The 18915-nt window shown below is 38.9% G+C and overlaps 1 protein-coding gene across 1 annotated transcript in view; it reads left to right on the top strand.

Moving 5' to 3' along the window:
• Window positions 1-18915, top strand: part of LOC145482660 (polyamine-transporting ATPase 13A3-like) — a 177731-nt gene that overhangs the window by 50419 nt on the left and 108397 nt on the right. Inside the window, exons 9-12 of the mRNA XM_081461266.1 lie at window positions 2734-2803; window positions 5538-5672; window positions 7166-7232; window positions 8794-8925. Coding sequence (XP_081317392.1) covers window positions 2734-2803; window positions 5538-5672; window positions 7166-7232; window positions 8794-8925 — 404 coding nt within the window. The remainder of the gene's footprint in view (window positions 1-2733; window positions 2804-5537; window positions 5673-7165; window positions 7233-8793; window positions 8926-18915) is intronic.

Here is an 18915-nt window from a genome sequence, read left to right as displayed (position 1 = left end):
ATTACGCACCCATAATGTGACAAACAATAATTGCCTAATTACTGTATCACTGGCCAATTGACACAGAAAAAAATGTGATAAGACATTATCTGAAGGCTGTCTGGTAAATATTCTTTTGTATTTCTTTCTGTTATCTGAAGATCATAAATAGACAATTTTGCATTACTTTGCAGATTTCGAACTACATACTTCATATTATATTGACTGATCATTGTTTCAATTATACGCTATGCTTCTACTACCAAATGGTTTGAAACCGACAGCCTATTGAATATTGGTATACACCGATACAAGGCGGAAAAGATCTTTCCAATGATACTCAAATCAGAGTGATCGGCTCAATGGAGCCTGAAATATGCACGAAAATGCTGAGAAATTTGAGTGAAAAACTCAGAGCAAAATTTCCTGTGACTACACATGGCTACTCCAGGGTAAAAACTGCCCATCTCGATGATGCTTTCTCAGACTTTTTTGAACTGGAAGCAAGTCCAATAGAAGGTCAATCACTGCAGCAAAAAGATAAGAAAAGGAGAAAAAGGAAAGGCAAAAAAAATTAAAACAAATGAAAAGCCTAAAGACGTAGGTAAATTTTGATCTGTGTGCAAACATGTCATAAAATGCGATGCTAGTGGAAAGAAAAGCATGCTGCCATGTTGCAAATGCCTTTTTGAGTAGATTGGAGCTAATTTGGCCCATATCCAGCCTGAAAATCTCCAAAATGTCCAAAAAATGCGTTTTTGGCAAAAAGTTCTGGGAGTCAATGGGTTAAACAAATATATTTTTTTAGCTTGAGTATCAGCTATAGATCTGAAATTTAGCAGACCTCACCTCTGTATCAGTGACCTTAAAATTATCCATTTTGTTTTTGGATTAAATTCTTTATAGCTGAGTAACTAACAATATTGTATAAGAGAATCTGTATGCATAATTGTTAAACAGTTAATAATTGCATTATGTCTTCGTGTGACACCTCTATAGCTCACTTGGTAGGACACAGGGGTGCAGTGTTAGTCTACCGTCTTAGGGTCACTGGTTGAAATCTGGCCAGTATGAAGGATCTTTTTTTTCTTCTATTTTTGCTGAGGATGAACAGCACTATTTTGTATTGTTTTCAAAACTTTGCCATAGTTTTTTTGCAATTCCCTCAGTGCAAGGATGCCATGTCTTGCTGGTTTTCATGTGTCATCATCTTTTTCCAAAATAATAAATTTCCAATCCTTCTGAAGTTTTAGTTTCATCGGATGTAAGACCCTCTAATAACTTGATGTTTTGCAACGTTTAAGCCTGACAGGGTTCCTCCTTATGTAATAGAGAATGTCTGATTTTCCAAGTTTATGCATTGCGTGACATTAAAATGGCAGCCTGATAAGGTTCTTGACTAGGTCAAAAGATGAGTTATTACTCAAGTTTTTGCTAACATAAGAGTTCTTGCTATGGAAGAAGTATCAATATTTCAATTTGTCGGAGCTCTAGAGTAATAACTTTTGGTTTCAATGGCAAAATGCAATGACAGATGTTTCTGTTTCTTTATGGCCACCATGTTTGTATCCCTGGGAGGGAAACAAACATGTCGACTCTATGCAAAGCTCTATAAAATTGAGTGAAACACTTTTCCGAATAATGCGCGAATGAAAAATCGCACAGACCTAAATCTTGGCAGGGTTGTTTATATGTCAATAATCTTTCGTATCCCAACTTCTTCTTGACTTAATTTATTGAATGGTTACGATGTTTGGAAGTTTATATCTGACAAAATTACATCTGAGGACTGTGGTGCATTACAGTATTAAACAAGTGAAATCATTCAAGGAAATCCTTCTCGCTTAAATTTGTGTTTGTCTTGTGCTGTATCCCAGTTGCTGACAATTTACTTCTCCAAACAAGAAATCTGAATTATAACGAAAATATAATGTCCTGACAAGAAACTTATTCCATGCAGCCAGTTAGAGGCGGGTTTTCTCCAACTGCCCAGTTGAATGAATTCTTAAACCTACTGACCCTACACATGGACTGATGATCAACTTGTACGTGACCATTCTATCATCAAAGTTTGTACTTCAAAGGGATATCTGAATATTTTGCTTCTACTAGCTAAGGGAGGATATCATATCTGTGATATGCACAAAGTTTGCCAAGATCAAATATGCTCTTGCAGTGAAGTTTGTGATCACATGTAATGATGAGTGATGATGCCTACACAGTTGTCTAAGTAGAATCTCAGTGCAAACTGGGTTTGCTGAATGAGTACATAATCAACTGAGAAAATGGATATGTTACAAATAAACAGGTGAAACAAAGCAATGGAGTTCACTTCAGTGTTAGGGTCAACAGCTTCAGTACTTTAAGACTGACTTTCATGACATTTTCTTACCTTATGGACTACCTAAAGACCAGCTAGTCAAATAAAATGTACTAAAGTAAAGATGAAGAAACATAGATAAATAGTTGCTGTGATCTAAGTGTCTATATTGCTTATAGGGCTTTCATGGTATTAAAGCGTAGATCAATTAAGTCCTACAGGTTTCCTCACTTTCCGTGAACCACACCCACCTAAGCTGACTGTCTTTAGTAGAAAAGACCCTAGGTTCTTAACTCTACCTCAGTGCTTAAAGAGAACATTCTAGTAGGGGCCTTGTAGTTAAGTGTTGTAATTACGTGAATCATTTTCTTACAGTTAAGAGTACATGGCCTTTTTATTAACATGTATTTCTTGTTCCACCTTCATGTTTTAAGACAGAAAATGTATGGTCCAAATGTGATTGATGTTAATGTCAAATCGTATGGAAGGCTTTTCCTAGAAGAGGTAAGGTTTTACAGGTAGAAAGAGTAGTATAAAACTGAGGGTCTAATATAGGGCTGCCAGGGTTTGGGATGAATTAATAAGAAAACCAAAAGAAATTTTGACTAAATTGAAGAGCCCCCAGCCCCATATCACAAGAAAAAACAACAGTAGACCAAGAAATACAGAAATTGTAACCATTGTTCCTTGTTAGACTTTCTGGTTCAGCTTTCCACTAATAATTAAACCAGGGCTGCTCTCTTTTTATGTCATCTTTTAGAAAGTATGATGTGTGTCATTTCAGCTTCTTCATTGGAATAAGAAAAATAGTGCCTCAGCACACTTTCTTTGCTCATTTTTGACATTTTCACCGATACACACTACTTATTTATGGTATGAGTGTGAGATTGAGCAGTACGAGTTTGAGGCCTGATTGGGGACATTGCGTCGTGTTCTTGGACAAAAAACTGTACTCTCACAGCACCTCTCTCCACCCAGGCGAGTACCATGGGTACTGGCAAACTTGATGCTGGTGGTAGCGGTGTGATGGACTAGCATCCCATCCAGGGGAAGTAGAAATACTCTTAGTTGCTTCATGCTGCAGAAACCGGGATAAGCTCCAGCCTGATGGGCCACTTGGCTTATATGCAGGCTTTACCTTTTTAACCTGGAGATTGTGTAAACAGTTGTAATCATCTTCGGATTAATGGCAGTGCGTTTGTGATCTATTTGAACTGTTTGCAGCTCAGTGCCAGGGCTGATACTTTTGAATTGTAACATATAATGTTATTTGATGTCGAACAGTGGGAATTGCTGATTACGGAGATGTTCTTATCCTTAAGAAGTTTTTGTGGACAATTGTTTCTTGCATCGGGCTGGCCTTTGGAGCAGAAAATTCCAAGCTAAAGGTTTAAATCTTTAGGCACTCCAAGCCAAATTTGACAGCATTTGTTTGCAAGATGGAAATTACTCGAAGCTGCCAATGGAAATTTCTGCTTTGTCGAGCAATGGCAATTGCTGATACACAGATGCTATTATCCTGGGCAATAGTTTATTACGTCAGGCTGGTCTTGGGATCAGAAAAGTGCAAACTCCAGGTGAAATTCTCAAGGCACTCCAAGCCAAATGTGAAGACAGAGGTGAAGTTGCTGGAAGATCCTATGGTAAATTTCCGCTCCAAAGTTTAATGAAGATCAAGTAGAGGCAATCCGCTTTACATATTGATGGTACTATTGTGCAGTGGAGGGTTAAGCTCCTGAAATATTATATTATTTGAGAAACCAAAGTGAACAAATTTGTTGTGGCCACTGTGGTATTTGTTGAAAATGTCTCTTAGAACACCACTCAGTGGTCTTGTGAGCCTCTAAAGCTCTTGATAATGTCAGATAAGTTTCAACCCTGCACGTGGAATCCCACAAAGTGGGAGCAAGGAGAACTAGCTAGAACTTCATGAACTGAAATCCAATCTGAGCATTAAAATTTTGCCCACAGGCAAAAAGTTTTGGGCATGTTTAACAACAACAACTTTGACATTGTATGATGAGCTATCATATCACAAGGTTACACAACAGCTCTCGGAAAAAGCTTATGTCTATTTATAGTAGATTTAATAATCGCAAAAATCTCTCAGGACACTGCGATTTTGCAAGCCTCTAGAGCTTTTGATTATTCGCAGGTTATTTGTTTCACATCTATCGTTGTCACATTTGTCTCCTGGAAAGATTGAGTGGAATGGATACCAACATGGAGGACCTTGCGATCGCTGAGAACACTAGCAAGAGGGCCAACCTCCTTATGACACAGCCTCACTGGGATGGACATGTCTCTAGAATGCCTGACAACTGCCTCCCAAAGATCATGTTATTTGGAGATCAGTCATCTGGCCACTACAACAGAGGTACACTGAAGAAGTGTTACAATTATGTGCTAAAGATGGCTCTCAATGTCTGCAGAGTTGATCCCTGGCACTGGACTACCAACACTACTGGCAAGGATGCTTAATGCCATACTTTTCACCAACACACCAACACCTTTGAAGCAAACCACCGTGCCAGCCTGAAGGAAAAGTGTTCAAGGTGGAAAAACCGTGTTCAGGCTGTGCACACTTGAGACCCGACGTTCCCCTGCAGCTGCTGTGGAAGGACCTGCCAGTCTTGAATCCATCTCATCAACCATCAGCATGCCTCTGCTAGGAAAGGACAGACCTGACCAGACCTCAATCAATCTTCTATTCTGAAGTAAATGCCAATAACAACAATCTGCTGTAATGTGTTTAGAAACAATGAAAACAAATAACTGATACAGCCCATATTGTACGAGCACAGCATCCATTGCTTTATATGTTCCTTTAGTAATTATACTGTGTTTGTGCTGAGGGTAACGGTGGAATATTTAGAAAACTCTTGGATAGGCCATGGGATAAGCATATTAGGTAGTTCAGCCCAGTTTTTCTACTCTCTGGTAGTTAGGAATCTGTCAAATTACTTTAAGACCTTTTTTTGTTACTCTACCACCAATTATGCATACTTGCTTGTCCCTTAGAATAATCAATTCTGATATACATCACTTAAACTATTAAATTGCTGCCATGGTGAAATAAGGGTGAAATTATAGAAGGGAACATAACTCCAAAAGTAAAATTGTGCTAATAGTAATCACTGGCATCAAGTTTGAAAAAACTGCATGTCCCTTTATATTCCATTATCAAACACAGTTTATTGTTGAAGATACCTACATGTAACACAATGATGTGTTTTAGATTGCAGATCCGTTTTATGTGTTCCAGTTTTGCAGTATCATCTTGTGGTCAACTGACGAGTATTATTATTATGCGGTGACCATTTTAATTGTGTCCCTGCTTTCAATTATCATTACAGTATACCAGACAAGAAGAGTAAGTGCTTTTTGTGATGGTTAACTGTGATAGCATGTTCATACTTAAGAATGAGTGCATCAGTGACCAATCTTATTAACTAATAGTATGTTCACAATCTTTTCTCTGTCATCTGCTGGCCAAAGGCATAGTTAGCAATTGTAATAATAAGTGCCCGGCCATTGTATCTTTCCATTGACAAATTGTTTATACATGTAGGTTTGCCATTCATCTCAAACTAATGAAAAACGAATGTCTGGGGCTTAGTGAGCTTAGACATTGAAGCGATTTCAGTGAAACTAATAAACTATGCAAATCAAGTGAAAATAGGTTTTGGCAATGAATTTATTATCACTTGCATGTGTTATTTATCAGGGTAAGTAAAGTGTAACTGGCAAGAGTTGTGCCGCATGGTAGGGTAACCCTACATGTAGCTCAAGGGTTTCTCTACTCTTTATTTCTACATGTATCTCCCTACTTCAGTCGGATCCTTTCCCTTAGAAATCTCATGGATACTAGTTCAGTGAGTTGGCATACACCTTTGCTGGGACCTTTTGGCTGGACTCAAAGATCATATTCATAACCATCACATCACCCTTTCTGTTTTTTAAACTCAGCATGTTCAACTTTTTATTCAGATGAGACAGCAGAGGACTGTAAATAGTTCACTGATGTAGCTTATGTCATTTGCAGTGTTTGCAATGGGGGGCTCATTGGTAGAGGTGCTTTTTGGCATAGGGGTGCTAATTTAAAAAAAACACCTACATGTAAGGTCCTTTTTAGACTGGCAATTTTTGTCGTACAACTCAACACAACTTTTGTTTTGTTGAAATTGCAAAATTAATTTACAACTGTGCATGTAAACCAGCTGTGATTGTAGGGCAATTTTAATGCAATTTAGCGCCGCGGCTGGCCGCGACTGGATTTCAACTTACAAAAATGGCAACTTTGAGCAGCAGTTTTGCCACAGAGCAGGCACACACACTTTGGTTACAAAATGGCATAATGATGCAGGTAGGTGGGTTTTCCCTGAATTTTTCCTCTTTTTTTTGCTTTTGTGAATTACTTGGCAAATTTGATGTACATGTAGAGGAAAAGGTTGTTGCTGCTTGTTTGTGCATTGCCACTGCTATTATCAGTGCTCAATGAAGACATACCAGTGCAAGTCTCCTTGAACTGCCCTTCTCTGAATTTCCTCCATAGCTGCAGCTCATTTGTCGCTCTTCTTGTAACCATTGGAGTCATAGATAAATTGCATTAGGGTCGCATCAAAATTGCCGCTGGTTTACATGCACAATTTTGATTTTGTAATTTCTGGATGACAAAAATTGCATTAAGTTGCAAAAGAAAAATTGGCTTTAGGGGGAACACTTATTAGAAAGGGAGGGTTTGGTATTAGGAGGGTAATAGCATCAAACAATGCTGTATTTTTTGTTTCTTTTTACATGCATTTTGTGGTGTAGATGTAGGTTATTGTTTTTATTGTTGGTAAGCTGAAGTCTTTATTCTTTTAGCACCTTGTGACGTTAAGGGACATGGTGGCAGTGTCAGAAACAGTCACTGTGCTACGTAATAATGCAGGTAATATAAATTGATCCACATTAATTGACTGTTAGTGACCCTCCATATGAAAAGGGTGCTTATCTCTATAGCATCTCAAGGGCATTCGTGTTTGAAATATGTTTACAACTGTTTGAAACATGTTTTACAAAGACAAGCTGATTAGGTTTTTGGCAAAACTTTTCAAGAATGAATTAGTTTTATTTGACTGTTTAACTCCTATAAGCCCATATGCCTGTTATTAGTTTGGTGGATGGTAAACAGGCTCTTAAGCCAGATGGGTGTACATGCGTCCTATGGACGGCCACTTAAGAGAATTAATTAATTAAAGAGAATCATTTTATTTTCCATATGTTGCCTTATAAATAATTATTGTTCTTTTAAGTGGGCCCTATAGCACATTTTTGACACCCACTTTTCAAATACAGTTAACAATAAAGATTAGCGAAAAAACTGAGCAACGACGTTTCGGTGTCATCCTGGCACCATTTTAAAATGGTGCCAGGATGACACCGAAACGTCGTTGCTCAGTTTTTTCGCTAATCTTTATTGTTAACTGTATTTCCAAATTTAATCTTATAACACTTTTCAAATCCTGGCTAAAAGCGTGGGCCATGTTGTTCAAAGCCTGATTAAGTTAACCCAGGATAAGCGAGAATTTTGATTTCAGTTTTGTAACTTTGTGGTGAGATTTTCTGCCGATATTGTTTGACCTTCTGTTTTGAGTTTGAATAATCTCAAAATACACAAAAAATAAGCAGTGAAAAAAATTTGTATACAAGAAAAATTTATACTTCAGTTAAGGTTTCATCCTGGATTAGCATTAAGCAGCTCCCGAACAACCTGGCCCTGATGGTAAAATCAAGTCTGAGACTATTGTGCACATTTCCCTTCTCAACACACCAGCAAAATATAGACTGGTAGAAAGTGAGTCAGTTTGTTATTGTCTTAATGTGCCCATTGCCCAGAACAATCTAGCGAAAACTTCTTCTCTTCCCCTAGATTGGTAAACTGGGTATTATTTTTGTCAGAGGGGCCACAAGCTCTGGTTACTAGATAGGCTGACTCATGACAGGGTTATACCCTGCATTTTACATGGAGTTATTATTGTACTCACAGGGAAATGTGAAATTCAAGTATTTCTTATTAACTGAGTGGGAGGTCTGTGTAGGAGAATCTTAACCAAGGTCATGGGAAAAGACTCATCACAATGAGGGTTCTAGAAAAGGGGATTTTTGCTTAATATGTGGGAATGTCCTTGCTAAAATACTTTTCTATATTCAAGTTCAAACTGTAACAAAAATACTCACCTTGCCTTTTTTTCTCTAGCATTTTATAAACACATTCATTTGTTTTCTAGTACGAATTTCCTTGCTGAGAATAGTCACAAAATCCTGTTCACTGTTGATTCTCACCAAAATGAACTGACAAGAGTTTGTCCCAGTGGAGATTGGGATTTCCAGCAATCCTGGTGGCTATTTTACATAGATATTGATCTCTAGTATTATTTAACAGCTAGTATATTGACCACAACAGCATGCTCCAAAGACAATTTGCTAACAATAATTGTTAATCTTTACAGTTCAAGTGGATGTCACATCTGAAGAACTTGTCCCTGGTGATGTGCTGGTAATTCCACCAAAAGGCTCCCGAGTTCACTGTGATGCTGTTCTTATAAGTGGCAACTGCATTGTGAATGAGAGCATGCTAACAGGTATATATACACTACAGTAATCGATAAAAGTGCTGTTTTTTGTCACTGACTTGTATATTGTAGCAAGACGTTTCGGCTAACTCTTAAGCCTTCATCAGTTGAAAAACCACTTGATGTTACGTGTGATTTAAAAACTTCTTTAAAATTGAAACGTTGCGCGTGACTCGAGAGAATTTTAAGTGCATACCAAGCACTTGTAGACTTCAGGGATCACTATGTGATCATTCCCAGCATTCGGGTCTTTTACAGACATCCAAGCTTCTGGAAAAAGCCGTTGATGGCAATGTGCCTCATGTCCGACGACGTCAACGTTTTCAAAATCCATGTGATGATGACATTCGTGAACATGGCACGCAAGTTTGGAGTTATGATCGAACACGATTGAAGTCGTCAGACATGAGGCACATTATTATCAGCGGCTTTTTCTAGAAGCTTGCTGTCTGTAAAAGACCCGAATGCTGGTAATGATCACATAGTTATCCCTGAAGTCTACAAGTCCTTGGCACGCACTTAAAATTCTCTTGAGTCACGCGCATACAGCACACGCAACGTTTCAATTTTAAAAAAGTTTTTAAGTCATGTGTAACATCAAGCGGTTTTTCAACTGATGAAGGCTTAAGAACGGCTGACTGTTACGATCGAGAACCGCCGGTCAACGACCCATTTGGCAAATCGCTCATATTTTGCCCAAAGATACCGTTAGGTGACCTAATTCTAAAAATCATATTTCAAGGTTCCAGCGAATTTTAATTTTTCACAAATTCGCGAAAATTTGAAAGCGCGGTCAAAGTGCGGTTTTTCGTGTAATAAAATGACCGAAATAAGGTGCGAGGACGAAGTGCTGGTAAAGTCTTAAAATAAATTCAATTGACTTCAAACTTCACACAAATGTGGAACAACCACTCTAATTTATTCCTCGTTTTAAACTAATCTCAGAGATGTTGATATAGTGGTTTTCCTAACCATTTTAAAAACACCTATGAAGCGTGTGAAAAATAACGGCAAAATATAGGTCATGTTTAACAGCATAAAAATGCATCTGGTACCTCACTTTCCGATTATTTTACTTTACAGCCTAGAAATATCATTATTAAACATATATCATGCCAAGTTTCATGCTCGAACTCGCAGTATTTCCCTTTGAGAAAAATGAAAATCTATGTCAATGTGTTGGGCGCAAATAACACAATTATACACGAACAAGAGACAAATCAGTTTCAACGGCGAAAGTAAAAGGCCATCATTCATAAAAATCCCATCAATTCACTGCTATCAGTAGAAACATAATGTCCACTACATAGAAACTGTTTTTAGACGTTTTCAAAACATTGCGCGTTAACTTTGTTTAATTTCCTGTCCGCCGTCATGTCTAGTCTGTCATCGCGTGTATTTCCCTAATGTAAACAACACTCTGAATTGTTTTCACGACAAACGCAAGAGATTTCCTGTAACCTTAATGTTTTCGGTTCACCAAAACGCTTTAAGTTCGTTTAGACACAATAATGGGTCAACTTGGAATGCGGTTTAGCATTAAGGACGTTAAAGGACTGTAAATTAATCGAGTTGAAATATCTTGAAGCAAATCAAAATCGTGCCCTTATTCTAATTTGGCAAATAGCCGACCTCCGTTCAAGTTCAAGAAGTCGAGAGGTTAATTCGGCAAAGTATTACCGGTACAACAACAAAATCAAACCGAGGTCACAAAAGTGTAAGTTTAAAAGTGTAGTGGCAAGTCCCAAATAAATTTCGCCTATATAAAATGGAAACAAGAAGTGAAACGCTCTGCCCCGAAACAAATAAACAAAATATTAATACGACTAAATTAATCCGAAAATGTTACAGAAAACATACCTAAAAGCCGTCGATTCCCCTCAATACCACTCCACATTGCCTTAAAGAGCCCAAGCTTTCTGCTGTAAGAATCAGGAGCCTCAGGAATCTGTTTTTATCATATCGGCAACCGTGCTGCGTGGCTGATATTCGAGACTCAGTAAAAGTTGTCACACAACCGTACGAGCAGCCCAGTCACGCTTTCACTGCTCTTCGGCAATTGTTCAACATTTCGCAATTTACATAAACCAATTACAAGTTTAAAGTAGTGACAGTAGATTGAAATGCGCTTCTTAAAGCTGACCTATCCAGGAGCAATTATTTCTTGTTCTTGAATGGCTCTTAGTTGTAGCTACAGTCGGGAAGGGGGGGGGTACCCCTGGCAATTTCGGATATCTCTATGCCGTGGAAGATTAAGTGGTCTCCAGCTCTTAACGCCAACACTGACACACCAGATGATTCTTGAAGTATCACAGGGATCACTAAGCTAAATAATTTTGAGTTTAGCTCCGCTGAGTCAATTACCTGTTGGCGCGCATATTGCATTGACCGTGGACAGGTGGAAAAACAGTTAAACGGGAAAAGCCTGGTGCACATTGTAATTTAGTGTTGTCCAACAGGCAATCGGTCAGGTTGTAATGCTAATCGTATTTGATAGAATCTCAAGTTTTCTTTCGACACATACTGAGGTGACATACTACTAGATGGGTGTGACCGGGAGCCATGAGTCAATTCAGTCAACTCGCAAAGCTTAACAGAAGAGTGATAATGAACCACTGGTGGAAGGACTGCAGATTGTCCCTACGCTTTACCCCGATAGGCCTCTGTTTTATTCTAATGAACTGATGCTGTGACAATAATACTATTGAGCTTTACGAACATGCTAATTGTCAAGGGTTTCTTTTGCAATTTAGTCAGACATCGCTCTTTCGTTATTTCTGCTGGAAACATCGTTCTCTAAAGGAGACTTCAGGTCATTTTCTAAAAAGGCGCGAACACTGCGACCCCAACATCGGTGCCATTATCAACGGGTGTGACCGAGAAAGCGTCTGGTGATGCTTCCATGGATAGTAACCATGCATGGCAGGGGTGTGTTAATGTCTTCAAGGCAGCTGCATTCGTGTCTTTCATAACCTGTCCACTTTAGAGAGGCACTTGTCTCTAGAGAAATATACTCAGTCACTGGAGAGGCATTCCCTTATGGACTTAGCCAAAATGTGCTACAAACCCTGCTTGGAGCAAGCGTTGGCGCGTTACTCAAAGCCACAATAGGCCACCAAGAAGCCCTTGTTGTTTCAAAAGAGGGTTCGGCTCTCAGGGCAGTCAGTGACAAGCAGCACTCGTATCTTATGGCAAAATTCCGCACTGGTCAAACGACAGGCCGAAAGCTTGACGCCGAAATGGTGGCGCGGGAAATGCGCAGAGCCCAGGATCCTTATAATATTCGTCTTTTTCAGGTGCTAGTTTTTCGGGGCAGGGAGGATCATTAAATTTTTGTAGAGAGGGAGAGGGAGTAGAGGAGGAAGACCCTTTAGAGGAAAAACTCATGGGCGAATCGTCTCAACCTCGTTCCCAGGGTCTCTCATCTTACCGCACCCTGGAGCGTACTCCAGTCGGGCGGTAAGATGAGAGACTCTAGGAACGAGGTTTGAATCACCTTTTTGATTTGAGTCACCCTTTCCAAATTCGCTGCAACGATTAATTTACCTTTATCGACTTAAAATTAGATGATCTAATGCATTTTGTTTCCGACACTGCGCGTAGACGCAGCGCAACAGTGCCTTAACAGACTAATCACTCTAGAACATCTGAAAACATAGATCTCCCAAACAGCTTACTTTCCTGAAAATAGTTTTTCACAAAGAACTACTTATTTATGATTTTTTTATACTGCAAAAGAAACCCTTGACCATTAGCATGTTCATAAAGCTAACTGGCATCATTGTCACAGCATCAGTTCATTAGAATAAAACAGAGGCCTATCAGGGTAAAGCGTAGGGACAATCTGCAGTCCTTCCACCAGTGGTTCACTATCACTCTTCTGTTAAGCTTTGCGAGTTGACTGAGTTGACTCATGGCTCCCGGTCACACCCATCTAGTAGTATGTCACCCCAGTATGGGTCGAAAGAAAACTTGAGATTCTATCAAATATGATTAGCATTACAACCTGACCGATTGCCTGTTGAACAACACTAAATTGCAATGTGCACCAGGCTTTTCCCATTTAACTGTTTTTCCACCTGTCCACGGTCAATGCAATATGCGCGCCAACAGGTAATTGACTCAGCGGAGCTAAACTCAAAATTATTTAGCTTAGTGATCCCTGTGATACTTCAAGAATCATCTGGTGTGTCAGTGTTGGCGTTAAGAGCTGGAGACCACTTAATCTTCCACGGCATAGAGATATCCGAAATTTCCAGGGGTACCCCCTCCCCCCCCTTCCCGACTGTAGCTACAACTAAGAGCCATTCAAGAACAAGAAATAATTGCTCCTGGATAGGTCAGCTTTAAGAAGCGCATTTCAATCTACTGTCACTACTTTAAACTTGTAATTGGTTTATGTAAATTGCGAAATGTTGAACAATTGCCGAAGAGCAGTGAAAGCGTGACTGGGCTGCTCGTACGGTTGTGTGACAACTTTTACTGAGTCTCGAATATCAGCCACGCAGCACGGTTGCCGATATGATAAAAACAGATTCCTGAGGCCCCTGATTCTTACAGCAGAAAGCTTGGGCTCTTTAAGGCAATGTGGAGTGGTATTGAGGGGAATCGACGGCTTTTAGGTATGTTTTCTGTAACATTTTCGGATTAATTTAGTCGTATTAATATTTTGTTTATTTGTTTCGGGGCAGAGCGTTTCACTTCTTGTTTCCATTTTATATAGGCGAAATTTATTTGGGACTTGCCACTACACTTTTAAACTTACACTTTTGATGATCTCGGTTTGATTTTGTTGTTGTACCGGTAATACATTGCCGAATTAACCTCTCGACTTCTTGAACTTGAACGGAGGTCGGCTATTTGCCAAATTAGAATAAGGGCGCGATTTTGATTTGCTTCAAGATATTTCAACTCGATTAATTTACAGTCCTTTAACGTCCTTAAGGCTAAACAGCATTCCAAGTTGACCCATTATTGTGTCTTAACGAACTTAAAGCGTTTTGGTGAACCGAAAACATTAAGGTTACAGGAAATCTCTTGCGTCTGTTGTGAAAACCATTCAGAATGTTGTTTACATTAAGGAAATACACGCGATGACAGACTAGACATGACGGCGGACAGGAAATTAAACAAAGTTAACGCGCAATGTTTTGAAAACGTCTAAAAACAGTTTCTATGTAGTGGACATTATGTTTCTATTGATAGCAGTGAATTGACGGGATTTTTATGAATGATGGCCTTTTACTTTCGCCGTTGAAACTGATTTGTCTCTTGTTCGTGTATAATTATTGTGTTATTTGCGCCCAACACATTGACATAGATTTTCATTTTTCTCAAAGGGAAATACTGCGAGTTCGAGCATGAAACTTGGCATGATATATGTTTAATAATGATATTTCTAGGCTGTAAAGTAAAATAATCGGAAAGTGAGGTACCAGATGCATTTTTATGCTGTTAAACATGACCTATATTTTGCCGTTATTTTTCACACGCTTCATAGGTGTTTTTAAAATGGTTAGGAAAACCACTATATCAACATCTCTGAGATTAGTTTAGAACGAGGAATAAATTAGAGTGGTTGTTCCACATTTGTGTGAAGTTTGAAGTCAATTGAATTTATTTTAAGACATTACCAGCGCTTCGTCCTCGCACCTTATTTCGGTCATTTTATTACACGAAAAACTGCACTTTGACCGCGCTTTCAAATTTTCGTGAATTTGTGAAAAATAAAAATTCGCTGGAACCTTGAAATATGATTTTTAGAAATAGGTCACCTAAGGGTATCTTTGGGCAAAATATGAGCGATTTGCCAAATGGGTCGTTGACCGGCGGTTCTCGATCCTAACAGTCAGCCATTCTTAAGAGTTAGCCAAAACGTCTCGCTAAAATACACAAGTCAGTGACAAAAAACAACACTTTTATCAATTATGTCATCTCCTTACTACATATACTCAATTTTTAAATACACTACACTAAGTACGTTCTTTTTTTGTTCAGACATGTCAGGTACCTGCCAAATTAAAACCCTTTAAATTTCAAAAATACTCATCATTGGTATACATGAACAAAACTTTTGATAAATTCTCACTCTAATTTGAATAAATTCATTCCATTTCCATTACTAAGTATAGTTCCAGGAGTTGGTCTTGAAAGAAATGAATGTTTGCCAGGTTGGGCAAAAAATGAAAGCAATGTAGGGAGAAACACTCACAAGCAAATTATAGATGCCTGCCAAATATTACTTAGAACTGAAGCTTGATATTAATATATGCCTGCTGGTAAATGCACCAAAGGAATAGATTCCAAGGCAAATTTGTCCCATTCAGATCAAAGTGCTTAAAAAAACAAAATCATCATTTGAATTCAATGCAGCAACATTTTTAAATTTTTGATAAAAGATACTGTGTTACATGACTCAGTAGCAGACAAAAGTAATTTTATTATATGGCTGTGCCTCACAAGGACTGGGAACTACCGAACTCACAATTTTTATTGGCTGAAATTGATAATGAAAGTAGTCTAGACTGTAATGTTTTGTGGTGAAAAATTTGCAAACTAAAATGCAAAAATATTGACTATTTTCTGCTAACAATATTTATTTATTGAAGTGCCAAAAAGTCTGATGAGAAAAAAAGTGAAGAGAATGAGCAAACTTTGGCAGAATTAAGTTCAGCCCATCGCTGTTCACAAGCAAAATGTCACCTAGTACAAACCAGTTACATTCAACTAATTAAATTGTTCTTGTTTGCCATATAATAAACATCTTATTAACCAAGCTTAGTAGGTCTGTATGGGAGAATCTTGATTTCGGTTGTGTGTACAGATCTCACTGCATTCGGTCTGTACTCACAACCTTGGTCAAGATTCTCCCATACGGACCAACTAATCTCAGTTAATAAGAGCTAAGTAAGATACCAAAGTTCTGTTTCTTATCTGTTACAAGCTTTCAACAAGATGCAGCACCTTTGGCAATTAAATGTTGATGACTGTTGACAAGAATTTATTTTTGAAATGAGCTTTTGTGGCTACAGTCACTTGACAAGTATTATGATTTCTGTACAGGGCTGGAAGTTCAAACCCTCGGTGTTGGTTAGGCATCTGGGATTGGCTCTGAATTTCCAAGACCTTGGGAATTTTTCTCTTAAAGTTGTTTTTTTCTTTAGTAATGACAACCACCTTTGTATCTTTCAACCTGTGGCCTGTCTTCTTTAGGTGTTCTTCAACTGCTGAAAGGCTAAAACTAGTTGTGTTGGAGTGTTCCTTTGGCCAGGCTTGTTTCCCTGATGTAGAACTTTCCATAATCCATGCACTCTAACTTGTAAATCACACCATACTGCTTTTCATTAGTAGTTCAGTCTTAAGTGTGTACTAGATAGGACTTGATGGTGTTGAAAGGTACACGATAGGTGTTGATACCCTGATTGTAAAAAGTGTGAGATTTTCTCTGATATACCCTGAATATAGGCAAGCAGGATACATGTGGTGCATTTCTGTTGACCTGTATTCTCTGGGCTCTGACCCTCATTTTGTTTGTCTGGAATTTTGAGCAGTTAAGAGACCTCTCAGGTGTTAAATTTTGTATACCTTGTTTTCTGCCTCTGAGATCATTGTGTTAGCACAGTAGAAAAGTGTTCTAACTACTGGCCTTTCGTGTCCCAGATGATACTTGGAGTCAAAATTTAGATACTAATTTGTTAGGGTGGGTTTTGGGTAAATGGTAAATTTGGTTGATCTGTCATCTTTAATTTGTTCACATACATGTAAGAAAGCCAGTTTGCCAATGGTCTTAGGTTCCATTGTGAACTGGATGTTTGATTCTCTGAAGTTCAGATGCTTGGTGAAACCCCCCACCTTATACTTGTGTAGTTTGGCAAAAGCGTCATCCTTGTAATGAAACCAACACTCTGGCAGACTTGGATAACACAACAAGGCCCCTTGCTTTAAACGTTCATATAATATAGGTTTGTGATGATAAGTGATATTGGGAATCCCATTGTGCACCCATGATCTGCTTGTAGAATTTGCCTCTGTACACAAAATAAGTGACTGAGAGAATTTAAAAAAACAAGTAACTTGATGATGTGCTAAAGTGAAAGGGTGGTCCTCTCTCCTCATGACTCGTTCTCTAGGTTAGCTTTTGCACACTGTATTTGCCAGCATCCCAGTCTGTCCATGCTGTACATAGACATAAGCTTTCCATGGTTGGAGAACATCTAAAGAACACAGGGCAAAGGTTGGAAGTGACAAAAGCTGTTGGTATTACTAGAGAAGAAAACAACTTTAAAAGAAGAACTTTTGAGACCTTGAAAATTCAGTGCCAGTCAGTAACAGGTCAGCCTGTGGGTGAAGCATTGTCAAAGGCAATGTTATCTTTCATTTTTTATTGAAGTCACAAATCATAAACAGCTTTGAAAATTGAAGACAACATCTCTTTTACACTTTGTCACTACACAATAATTTTGCCCCGTTCCTCACCAAGGACGTCACATGGGGTAAAAAGACTGGAACTGAAAAGTTACAAGGCTTTACTGATGATAGAGAGGACATACCTGAGGCCAGTCACCTCAGCACCCAACAGGAAGTAAGCTTTCTCAATCTCATGCTTGGACTAATCACCAATTACTGCCCTCGCGGGTGAAAATTTCCACCTCTATGCAGTATATTTGGAGTACCATCAGACAGCATTTTGGATTTCAGATGATGCAAGCCCATTTTACCGACTTAACTGACATCCACTTGGAAGCCAATGAAAGGCCTGAAGATTTGTTCCAGAGGTTGATGGCTTTTGTGGAGGACACATTGCTCAAAGCTAACAGTATATCTCACCATGGCGACCCAGTAACAGAAGATGAGGAGCTGACTCCTTCTCTAGAACACTTTTTTGTCCTGACATGGTTAAAGCTTATCTATTCAGAGCTTCCAAATCAGTCAAGCACAGGTATGGAACTGAGCTGTTATTGAGGACATTGGCATCCATAACGTTGGTGTTCCTAGCCTTGAATTCATTACCTGGTGAAACTAGAGCCTCAGATGATGCAAGGGTCATGCATACTGCATCCTATGACTTCCACAGGCCAGCCACTGCCAAGACTCCACTTAGAAGGGGGATGAGGCCCTCTTGTCAACAAAATCATGCCCTCCTTGCACACAGGCTGGTCATTCCAACTCCAACCATTTTCTAGGCGATTGCCTTCATCTCCCAGAGGAGGATTCTAAATATATTGCTATGGCACAGCAGATTGCCAACATCTTTGATAATGAAACAGCAGCATGTACCAACAATAGGGAATTTTATGACATGAATAGTAACCTTGATCACAATTAGAAGCCTCCAGCTCTCCGTATACAGACCTGCCAATCCCCCTATATTGATACCTTCCACACCCATCACCCAGTAAGTGTAATGGTAGACAGTGGTGCTACTAGCAATATGATATGCCATTCCCTTGTCACATGCCTGGGATGCATGTTACTCCCAGCTCACAATCTGCTCATCAAGTGGATGGCTCCTCCCCCTTAAGGTGGTTCAAAACAGTTTCTAGCAGTTAGATTTTGATGGGTCATTGTAACCACTCTTTATCACTTGATACTACAATCACGGTATCAAAAAACTGCCCAATAATTAATAAATGTGTTCTTATCATTTTCGTGACACAATAGGTTACTGACCTGCTGACCTGCTGAAAAACCCTTAATTAGAACTTTAGGGGCTTATAATTAAAAAATGGCCCGGTAAAATATTTTATCTCAGTGAAGAATGATCATTGCAGTTAATTTTCCAATTAAAGCAGTTGGAAAGAAGAAGCCTGAAAAAAATCAGGGCTTCAACGGGATTCGAACCCGTGACCTCCGCGATACCGGTGCGATGCTCTACCAACTGAGCTATGAAGCCACACATTGGGAGCGAGGTCAATTAATTGAGTTCATATCTTCCCGTGAGGAGTGAAATGATGTGAAGTTTATATGAAATAATTCATATATGAACTGCAGTTGTAGATG

This window comes from Orbicella franksi, chromosome 3, assembly GCF_964199315.1.
Source record: "Orbicella franksi chromosome 3, jaOrbFran1.1, whole genome shotgun sequence".
Classification (NCBI taxonomy): Eukaryota; Metazoa; Cnidaria; class Anthozoa; order Scleractinia; family Merulinidae; genus Orbicella; species Orbicella franksi.
Note: the sequence above shows the minus strand (reverse complement) of the source record. Positions and strands in the feature narration are given on the sequence as shown.